This window comes from Punica granatum, chromosome 3 (genome assembly GCF_007655135.1).
Source record: "Punica granatum isolate Tunisia-2019 chromosome 3, ASM765513v2, whole genome shotgun sequence".
NCBI classification, from domain to species: Eukaryota; Viridiplantae; Streptophyta; class Magnoliopsida; order Myrtales; family Lythraceae; genus Punica; species Punica granatum.
In genome coordinates, this window is record NC_045129.1 from 4,583,254 (window position 1) to 4,594,403 (window position 11,150).

General features: G+C 41.9%; 2 protein-coding genes across 3 annotated transcripts; both read left to right on the forward strand.

Moving 5' to 3' along the window:
* The first annotated feature begins 239 nt into the window (after window positions 1-239).
* LOC116201701 (disease resistance protein SUMM2-like) lies at window positions 240-3,327 on the forward strand. Its single transcript, XM_031533075.1, has one exon. The coding sequence runs from the start codon at window positions 1,069-1,071 to the stop codon at window positions 3,196-3,198; it is 2,130 nt and encodes a 709-aa protein (XP_031388935.1). The 5' UTR covers window positions 240-1,068; the 3' UTR covers window positions 3,199-3,327.
* A 3,084-nt stretch (window positions 3,328-6,411) lies between these two features.
* Window positions 6,412-10,262, forward strand: LOC116201698 (probable disease resistance protein At4g27220). Of its 2 annotated transcripts, XM_031533070.1 has the most exons (4): window positions 6,412-6,542; window positions 6,828-6,861; window positions 7,093-7,196; window positions 7,365-10,262. In XM_031533070.1, exon 4 carries the CDS (start codon window positions 7,388-7,390, stop codon window positions 9,821-9,823), a length of 2,436 nt encoding a protein of 811 aa, XP_031388930.1. In that variant the 5' UTR covers window positions 6,412-6,542; window positions 6,828-6,861; window positions 7,093-7,196; window positions 7,365-7,387; the 3' UTR covers window positions 9,824-10,262. The 2 variants fall into 2 exon arrangements, with proteins under 2 accessions (XP_031388930.1, XP_031388929.1); XM_031533069.1 differs by having other exon boundaries at window positions 6,828-7,196.
* Window positions 10,263-11,150: the final 888 nt, after the last annotated feature.

Genomic DNA, 11,150 nt, shown 5'->3' on the forward strand with positions numbered 1-11,150 from the left:
GACAGCCGACCCACAGATCCAGGTACTTATCGATTAATAAGAATCTTCTTTCCTGTATGGAAAAATAACGGTCTCCCTTGAAATTAAAAAAAGAAAGATACAGTGGTCTTCTCCTGCCGGTTTTCATTTTGATTTTCCTGCAATGTTTTTCGAGGAATTGATGGTATTGGTGATCTGTTATTTTCTGATTTCATATGCTTGATGTATTTGCAGAACCCCATAACAGTTAATATGGGTAGAAAGAGGCACGAATGCTGGAAACATGTGACGGCGATACCTGGAGGTAATCCAAATAAAAAGAGGTGGCAGGGTAATTATTTCCACAAAGACTATGCTGGAGGGGCTTTGAGGATCAGGGTGCATTTGGGTTTAGAAAGAGGACAAGATATTGAAATTTGCAAGGAATTTCAAGGACCTTGGAGTCAGCTGTCTGGGAACGGAGCGAGTTCAGTGACTGAGAATGCACAAGTTACAGGTTTTCCAAGCGGTGGACCCTTCTTCAATCAAGACAGCCAAAATATTCCGCCACAAGCAAGTCTAGGTGGAATTCAGGGACCCTTAAGGTCTATAGAAGCAGAAATGGATCTTCCAATAGATAGTCCTGATCAGTCAAACTGCAACTGGACTGGACTAGTGGATTTTATGGATGAATTCAATTGTGCGATGGATTTTCAGCCATATGTTGATCCATCTAATAGTGTACTACAACAGAACGATGACCAAGATGTGCTTTCTCCAAGCGGTCCCGCCAATCCTCAGCATGCTGCAGAGCAGCAAGACATGTTGGCTCCAGCCTCAGTTCATGAACAAGTGGTCAACATTGGAGGAGAAAACATGGGAGTACAATCTACTTTGTTGCCAAATAGTCCTGATCTGCCACAAGAATGCCCCCAGGAGGATGCAATGCAAGTTGATCAAGATCCATGCAGTGAGAGAGATCAGTGTGCTGGTGCAGCATTTCCACAGCCTTCTATTGAGTTGACTCATGATGCACCAGATGCAGGAGGGGATTGAATTCTAGCACCGGGGCTAGTGGGTCAAGTTTTCGACAGAGTCCCCAATGAGATCATGAACTACCATACATCTGTCCTGCAGCAGCACGACAGCCAAAATGTGCCTTCTACAAGCTGTCATGCCAATGATCAGCATGCGGTGGAGCAGCAAGATATTCCCGCTTCGAACTCAATTCATGAACTAGTGGTCAACATCAGTGGAGAGAACTCGAGAGGTATGCTTCCAAATAGTCCTGATCTGCCAGAGGAGTGCCACCAAGCAGATGGAATGCAAGTTGAGATGTTAGCACCCAAATTAGTGGGTCGAGACCAGATTGTGGATGAGCTCTGGGGTTACTTAACGACAAATGATATATTATGCATCGGAGTCTATGGGATGGGGGGAGTGGGGAAAACCACAACCATGAAACACCTCTATAATAAAGTGCATGGCTGTGCTGCCTTTGAGAATGTATTCTGGGTCACGGTGTCAAAAGACTGCAGTATCCACGAGCTTCAAAATAAGATTGCCAAAGCCATCAAGGTTCCTGGCCTTTTCAAGGATGTTGACGAAGTGATGAGGCCAACAGTGTTGTTCAACCATTTGAGCAAGAGAAAGAAGTGTCCAGTTATTTTAGATGATATGTGGCGGCATTATGAGCTTGCAGACGTTGGAATTCCAGTCAAAAGAGATGGTGTTTGGCTGGTCCTAACAACACGATATCGTGATGTTTGCGAAAAGATGTTGTGTCAAGCGAAAATTGGAGTTCGACCTCTATCTGATGAAGAAGCACGGGCATTCTTTGTACAGACACTTGGTTCCAATCTACCTCCTAGTCTGAAACTTGTTGCTGAGGATATTGTTAAGGAGTGCAAAGGCTTGCCGTTAGCTATTGTTGTTATGGTGGGAAGCATGAGGGGAGAGGTCGATGATCATGTATGGGAAGCCACGCTGAAAAATTTAAAACGACCAGGAGTTCTTGAACAGAGTATGAAAGAGAGTGTTTTCCCGATTCTGGTGCATAGTTACAACCGCTTGAATAAGAAGAAACAACTATGTTTTTTAACGTGTGCTCTGTTTCCTGAAGATAGTTTAATCAATAGAACAGAACTGATAGAACTTTGTATAGATGAGGGGGTGATTCGTGAAGATAGGAGGCGGAAGATGTATAACGAAGGGCACAGATTGTTAGGTGAACTTGAAAAGGCGTGCCTCTTGGAGGTATTTAGTGCAGGGAATAGAGAAGTTGTGATGCATGATGTGATTCGGGATATGGCACTGTACATCATGAACGCGAACTACGGCCCATGCATGGTGAAATCTGGCTTGGGTTTGGAAGATGTGCCGGATGATGAGGAATGGTTGCCTAATCTTCAGAAGGTTTCCTTGATGAGGAATGACATAGAAGCAGTTCCACCCTCCATATCACCAAACTGTCCTCAACTTGCAACTCTGCTGATAAGCCACTGTCCGGATTTGCGTAAAATCTCAAAACATTTCTTTCAGCGGATGCTGGAGTTGAAGGTTATTGATTTGAGACTTGCTAGCATCACAGAAGTGCCAAAATCTGTCGAGAACTTGGAAAAGTTGAACGCACTAGTACTTAGTTTCTGCTGTCAATTATCTTGTATTCCGTCCTTGGCGAAGTTGACATCGTTGAGGAAGTTGGAACTCCTATGGCGTGAAAGTATTAAAGAAGTACCAGATAGTTTGGGGATGTTGATTAATCTTACATATCTCTGCTTAAGAGAGAGGAGGATTGAAAGGATTCCAGATGGAGTGGTCGGTAAGTTAAAGAAGCTACAGCACCTTGAAGCGGATTATATTGCAGTGAAGGGAGGAGAAGTTGGAAAATTGAGGAAGTTGGAGGTACTGCGATGTCGTTTTGAAAACGTGAATGAGCTGAATGAGTACACACTGCATGCAAGAACTATAGAGTCATACAGACTCGTCATAGGAGCTTGTAGAAATTTCAACTATTGGCACGACGAGTTAAATTTTCACAAAGTTATTATTATGGGGGTCGGAGAGTATAAGATAGGAGAAACTTGTCGTCTCCTAGGAGACATGAAGGCATTGGGGATTCGAGGCTATGGCGGGACGTGGAATATATCCAGTTTGATGGGACTTGAAAAACTGGAGGAGCTACGGATTACAGGGTGCGATGAGGTGTCAGCCAGAAGAGCCAGAGGGACAGTTGGTTGAACAAACTACTCCACCATCGCCAGGAGACCACTTCCCCAATCTCAAGGTGCTAAAGATCTCTAGATGTCCAAAATTGAAGCATCTGTTGGTGCCCAGACACAGCTGCAATCTGTACCTTAAGAAACTAGAAATGCTCAAGATATACGATTGTGAGGAGCTGGAGGGTATAATAGAAGCAGCAACAGACGAAGAAGAATCACTGACATCATCAACATCACCACTGCCTCCGGGCGCTTTCTCCCAATGCCAATCAATTGAAATCGTCAATTGTCCAAAGATGAAGATTGTGGCAGGGCCCAAATTGCTTCCTGTTCTTAGGGAAATAAGCTTACGTGGATGTACTACAATGAAGAGGGTGCTAACTCTTGAGTTATTCATGCTCCTCCCCAACCTCCAGACTATCATTGTTGATGATTGCAAAGAGATGAAGGAGGTGATAGGCGGCCAAGAATTAGATCACGGAGCCACCAGTAGCTTGTTCTTGTTCCCCATTCTAGTAGCATCTCCTGGTGATCAATTAAGTACAAGGAAGCTGTCATTATATTTGTCCCTTCTCCCGGAGCTGAAGAGCATATGTAGTTGGACCGGACTTCGGGATCTCATGCATGTCATTCAGATAAAGAGATGTCCAAAGCTGAAGAGGATTGAAATGTTAGATGATGCTTCTCCTCCCTCTTCTCTTAAGGAGATAGCACTAATAGAAGGAGTGCATGGAAATAATGAAAAACAATGGTGGGAATCTCTGGAGTGGGTCCATCCTGAGGCCAGACTACCTTGGAACCCTATGTGTTTGTTTATTCGCATGACCAAGAAATTCCTTACGAGAATGCCAGGTACTATTTTTCATTTGCTGATCAAATTTCTCTGTCTTTTATTTTGAAAAACTATTCCTTTTATTTGTGAAAAACTACTTGGAACCTTATGCATCATAACCCTGAAGTCATTCACTTGTGGAGAATTTGAGCACTATCATGGTTTATGCGGATCTAAGCTAATTCATCATGTTTTGTTTGGAAAGCCTCTCTAACCAAAATCTGAGATTTTGAAACCTCATTCTTCAGCTTGCTGCTGCTGTGGGAGATTGCAGGATTGTGGATAGCTTAAAAGACGAGGAAGTCGGAGACAGTGAACTGCTGCTTTTGTGATTGTTGCTAAGGAGATTGTGAAACATTTGCTCTTTGAATTTTCAGCATATTCAGCGTGTTGTTCTATGAAGAACTTCTATAATATGTGTGTGTCTGCCTGCTCTGCTAGGGGTATTATTCGAATACGAGAAATCAGCTATCGATGAGTGTCAAATGTGTCATTTGTGGATGTGGTGAACTCTGTTGAATCAATTTACTATTCTTATAGTTCTGTGTTTTCGGAATGTAATTTTGTCGGACAGAGGAGATGCATGTGCTGGTGACTTGGTAGGTTAGCCAATATGTTGACGTGATGAGAATCGTGTTCCGCCACATCCACTCTGCCGCCCTCATGTTCGTGGTCTTTGAATCAGTTTCACTGTTTCCATTCAATATTAATTCCACGTCTTCTGAAAACATATTTCACTTTACCGAGGGTGTGTAAATACAGATAACTTGAGGAGCAGAAGATTAATCTGCAAATATGAAAAACCCTTAGGGTGCACAAATCTGCCTAAAGAATTAGCCCTGATGAAATATCGAACATATGCGGCATAACTTTAGCCCTTCGCAAGCGGTGTCTTCCGTAGACTCAGCCTTCCAAAATGGCATGTCACGTCTCACGAATCCCATATCGGTTGTGTAAGGGGAGGAACTGGGATATGTATATATAAGGTCTAATGATCTCATGAGCTGTCATCACTTTTGAGTGACCGGCCCAGCGTGAGCGTTATAGATGGTATCAGAGCTGATTCTAGTCCACAACCATGTGAGATTGCAGGTAGACATTATGGGGGCCACCCATGAGGCCAAATCCGTGGGAGGTATGTATTGGACCCCCGCCCGAGAGCCCAGCGATGATGCTGGAGCTAAATTGTTATTTTACTTTTTAAAAATTTCTATCTTAAATTGTGTGATTTCATTTCAGTTACACCCACTTCTTCATAAAAGGACAGCTTATCCCGGATTAAATTCATTTAATTTTTAAGTGAAATAACCTTAATTCAAAATAGTAAGTTTTTCTTCTAGTAAAAATGCATAATATATTTAATTTTAAATTTTATACGAAAAAATTAAAGTTCTTTCGGTATAATATTCTGATCTAATTAAATTATATATAATTAAATTTTAGATTTTCTTCGTTGAAATAACGTGATAAAGCAATCCAGTTATCTAGATGATGATACCTTTCATCCGATTCTAAGGAGGATTAAAGGATAATTGCAATTGATGACTATATTAGCAAAAGAAAAATCATAAGAATTTATCCCATTTTTACCCAATTTGTTATTGCGAATAGTGAATTGGGAAAGCAATTTGTGAAAGCTATTATTCCTTTTTCCTCTGTGTAAGGAGTCCCTCCGTTAGATGAAAAGCACCTTCCATAAAAATAACTTCTTCATCATGATTTGCTTTGAAGGTAAACTGAATTTTCATACTTTATTTATATTTACAACAACAAAATTTGAAATTTATTGGGAACGTTTCGCTTCCAATTCAAATCAATGCTCGAACGGGATAGTTCAAATCTAGTTGAATGATAACTCAAGATATATCGGTGAAAAAAGTCAAAACTCATGTCGAGTTTTTTTTGTTTCACTCTCTTAGTATCCACTTGATTCACTAAACAATTCTCCGAGAAAGAAAATGAAAATGATGTTAATTAGCCCTTCGCAAGCGGTGTCTTCCGGAGACTCGGCCTTCCAAAATGGCATGTCACGTCTTACGAATCCCATATCAGTTGTGCAAGGGGAGGAACTGGGATATGTATATGTAAGGTCTAATGATCTCATGAGCTGTCATCACTTTTGAGTGACCGGCCCAGCGTGAGCGTTATAGATGGTATAAGAGCTGATTCTAGTCCACAACCATGCGAGATTGCAGGTAGACATTATGGGGGCCACCCATGAGGCCAAATCCGTGGGAGGTATGTATTGGACCCCGGCCCGAGAGCCCAGCGATGATGCTGGAGCTAAACAGGGAGAGTTTGTCACGCCTCGCGAATCCTTGTGAGCCCAGTTAATTGCGTGCCCAATAAGTTTGACCTAAAAATGAGGTCCCCATTTAAGGCCTTTAACCGCCACCGCCTCAGGCTTGTGCACGCTTGTCGCCTATCCCGCTATTATCATTCTTCTTCTCCTCCTCCTGTCGGAGCATCTGCGTTGTCTCCTCTCACTCGGGCACTTGATTCTTGCCTCTCTCAATCTCGTCTTCTGTCGAGTAAGTCTCTGTTTCTTCTGCTGCGACTATTACTTGCAAGTGTTTGATTTGCTAGGCAGAACTGCAAATTCCACCAGCACAAGAGGATTGGAATGCTTTTATACGTCCTTCCCATGATCCTTTTGTTGCATGAAGCATTCGTTTCAATTATTTATTTTTCCATTAGGTGTTTCTTCGTTTGGTTGTTAAACAAAGAAATTGCTTTCTCAGCCAAGAGAGGTTTTCTCCAAATCTAATCACTCTGATGTGGATTCATTCCTTTTTTGTCTTTGTCTGACTGTGCAGGTCCATGTGGAACCTGAACTTACTGCTTGTGCTGGTACTAATGTCCTTCCACGTCTGACATTCCTGCATATTTAGTTGTCTCGACGTTTATCCATAGAAACTACATGCTTTGAAGGTTGGAGGGCTTCTTGACATTGTAGCGCGTCCTGCTATCATCAGTCAAAGAGTGTATGCTGAAGCTGTGTATTGCAGCCGACTATGCGCATAATTAAAAGCTGCAAGGGAGCATGTTGTCGGAGTTGTAATATGTCTATGTTCTCTGCAGATACTTCTAAGCCCTTGGGATAAGAAAACTTAGCAAGGCCTTTCCCACATTACAGCTGTGCCATTGCCAGTCTGCATTCTTCAGTAGTAGACCAGTGAGTGAAGGTAAAGGGTTTCTGACTTGATATGATCTTTTCTTGCCGATTTTCATTTTGTTTCCCATAGTTTTGATCATGCATGGAATGATTAGATTCATAGGATATGTTCTGCTTACGAGTTATGGAACATTACACAGTGTCACTGAACACAAGATCTTTGTTTCTGGTTTTACAGCTGCCTGAGGGTTTGTAGCTGGCATGGATAGGCCAAACGCGGGTAAACCACAGGATAAGTTCTGGGAAAAAGTTGATAAAGTAATATCGAATGAAGGTGAAGGACCTCGAATGAAAGTAATACCTGAGAATGTTCAGCCATCTCTTCCTGAAGGCACGCGTAATGTACCACCGGTAGAGGTCAATTCCTGTGGAGACAATCCAGTGCAAGATGAGCCCGATCTGGTTGCTGAAGACCGTGAAGCTAATAATATTATGCTTGAGCAAACCGATCATTTTGATCCAATGCGGATTGATCCAGATCCCAACAGTGAAGACAATGGGGACAATGCTTCAGTTCAACCTTCTTCTGCTCCGAACTCTTTTGCAAGGGAAATTATATGGTGTGAGATGTTAGCACCCAAATTAGTTGGTCGAGAACGGATTGTGGATGAGCTCTGGGATTACTTAATGACAAACGATATATTATGCATCGGAGTCTATGGGATGGGGGGAGTGGGGAAAACCACAACCATGAAGCACCTCTATAATAAATTGCATGACAGTGCTGCCTTTGAGAATGTATTATGGGTCACGGTGTCAAAAGACTGCAGTATCTACGAGCTTCAAAATAAGATTGCCAGAGCCCTCATGGTTCCTGACCTTTTCAAGGATGCTGACGAAGAGATGAGGCCAACATTGTTGTTCAACCGTTTGAGCAAGAAAAAGAAGTGTCTAGTTATTTTAGATGATATGTGGCGGCATTTTGAGCTTGCAGACGTTGGAATTCCAGTCAAAAGAGATGGTGTTCGGCTGGTCCTAACAACACGATATCGTGATGTTTGCGAAAAGATGTCGTGTCAAGCGAAAATTGGAGTTCAACCTCTGTCTAATGAAGCAGCATGGGCATTGTTTGTACAGACACTTGGTTCTGATCTACCTCCTAGTCGGAAACTTGTTGCCGAGGATATTGTTGAGGGGTGCAAAGGCTTGCCGTCAGCTATTGTTATTATGGCGGAAAGCATGAGGGGAGAGGTTGATGATCTTGTATGGGAAGCCACGCTGGAAAATTTGAAACGACCAGGAGTTCTGGAACAGAGCATGAAAGAGAGTGTTTTCCCGATTCTGGTGCATAGTTACAACCGCTTGGATAAGAAGCAGCAGCTGTGTTTTTCATTGTGTGCTCTATATCCCAAAGATTGGTCAATCCCCAGACAAGCATTGATAGAACTTTGTATTGATGAGGGGGTGATCCATGAAGATAGGAGGTGGAAGATGTATAACGAAGGGCACAGATTATTAGATGAACTTGAAAAGGCGTGCCTCTTGGAGGCGTATGGTGCAGGCAGTGGAAGAGTTAGGATGCATGGTGTGATTCGGGATATGGCATTGCACATGATGAACGCGAACAGCGCCCCATGCATGGTGAAATCTGGCTTGGGTTTGGAAGATGTGCCGGATGATGAGGAATGGTTGCCTAATCTTCAGAAGGTCTCCTTGATGAGTAATCACATAGAAGCAGTTCGACCCTCCATATCACCAAACTGTCCTCAACTTGCAACTCTGTTGTTGAGTGACTGTTCGAGATTGCGTAAAATTTCAAAACGTTTCTTTCAGCGGATGCAGGGGTTGAAGGTTATTGATTTGAGAAGTACTAGCATCACAGAAGTGCCAAAATCTGTCATGAACTTGAAGAAATTGAATGCACTAGTGCTCAATAAGTGCCTTAAATTATCTCGTATTCCGTCCTTGGCGAAGTTGACATCGTTAAGGAAGTTGGACCTCATGAAGTGTATAAATATTAAAGAAGTACCAAATGGTTTGGGGATGTTGGTTAATCTTACATATCTCAGCTTAAGAGAGACGGGGATTGAAAGGATTCCAGATGGAGTGGTCTGCAAGTTAAAGAAGCTTCAACACCTTGAAGCGGATTATATTGCAGTGAAGGGAGAAGAAGTTGGAAAATTGAGGAAGTTGGAGGCACTCCAATGTCGTTTTGAAAACGTGAATGAGCTGAATGAGTACACGCTGCATGCAACAACTATAGAGTCATACAATCTCGTCATAGGAGCTCGTACACATCTCGACTATTGGCATGGTGTAGTTGCATCCGTTCATGATCTAAATTTTTTTATTAGCGGCAAAGTTATTATTATGGGTGAAGGAGAGTATAAGATAGGAGAAACTTATCATCTACCAAGAGACGTGAAGGCATTGTGGATTCGGGAGTATGGGGGGACGTGGAATATATCCAGTTTTACGCAACTTGAAGAACTGGAGGTGCTATGGATTAAAGGGTGCGATGAGGTGTTAACACTGAGTGGGAATGATGGGGGACAGCCAGAAGAGCGAGAGGGACAGCTGGAGGAACGAATTTCTCCACCGCCACCAGGAGACCACTGCCCCAATCTCAAGGAGCTCCAGATCTCTGGATGTCCAAAATTGGTACAGATCTCTGCAATCTGTACCTTAAGAAACTAGAAAAGCTCGATATACACCTCTGCAAGGAATTGGAGAGTATAATAGGAGCAGCAACAGACGGAGAAGAATCACTGACATCATCAACGTCACCACTGCCACCCGACGCTTTCTCCCAGCTCCAATCAGTTAAAATCAGTGAATGCCCGAAGATGAAGAATGTGGTGGGGCCTGAATTGCTTCCTCTTCTCCATAACCTCCAGTGGATTCAAGTTTTTAATGCCACCATATGGACGAGATAATAGTAACGGTAACGCCATCCCCACCACCAATTCCTGCAGCCATGTCTACCCTCTTCCTTCCTCTTCTTACAACGATTTACGTTGGGTGATGTCATATGATGAAGAGGGTGCTAACCCTTCTTACAATGATTTATGTTGGGCCAAGACTACTCTTGAACCCTACGTGTTTGTTTATTTGTCAAACCGAAAAATTCCTTTTACGAGAATGCCGGTCCTAATCGACAGCAGGACTAGGGAGGGAGGGATGGACCCAAACTGTGCTGAGAGGAAGTAATGATACAAGTCAAGGTACTATTTTTCACTTGCTGATCAAATTTTTTCACCTTTTGGGTACCGACGAATGAATTAATATATTTCTTTGTCTATTATTTTTAAAAAGTGTTTTTTTCTTTTGTTTTTGAGAAATTTCGTTTTCTAATCAATTTTGTAAAAGTTAGTTTCATCATAAATTTTACTTTGGAAAAAAAATCACATATATTTTGATAATCGTCTCAGATTTGACCTCCGTTACTATTCTGTTAATATTTCCATCTATTAGCCTACATGAACTTTAAGGGACCCACTAAATTTATTCATCATTTGATCATCTTCTCTTTTCTTTACAAAAATAATTAAAGTTTTCATAAAAGTCTCAGTTTTGTTTTAGATTTTGATTTTTAATTTAAAAAATATATATGTCAGCATCCCATTTTGATCCACCGGCTCCAGGAGAGAATATTAAAAACATTCCTAACTACAACCCGGAAACTATTACAGAAAAAGACCCTCGTGTTACTATTCACAGCTGGGTCAGCCATGTCAATTGGACGGCCTTGACGAGACGAAATCTGGGTCCGCACAAATCGGATATTAGAAAATTGGTATAAGGTCACTACTGCACTCAGAAAAATTCGAGAATCAATATTACGTAGAAATATATTTTCCGATTCGGAGTTTTGTTCCGGATTTTGAAAATCGAACTTGATGCTCATAAAGCCCGAAGACGTCTTGTTGAGTATTTTTTCTCAAAACAAATGAAATAAAATAAAATAAAATAAAAATCAAGGTTAAATTATGGAAGTGCCTTGATTTAAAAAAACCGTGAATAT

Coding starts and splice junctions, on each gene's coding strand:
- LOC116201701 (XM_031533075.1), top strand. CDS start 1,069: ATGAACTACCATACATCTGTCCTGCAGCAGCACGACAGCCAAAATGTG.
- LOC116201698 (XM_031533069.1), top strand. CDS start 7,388: ATGGATAGGCCAAACGCGGGTAAACCACAGGATAAGTTCTGGGAAAAA.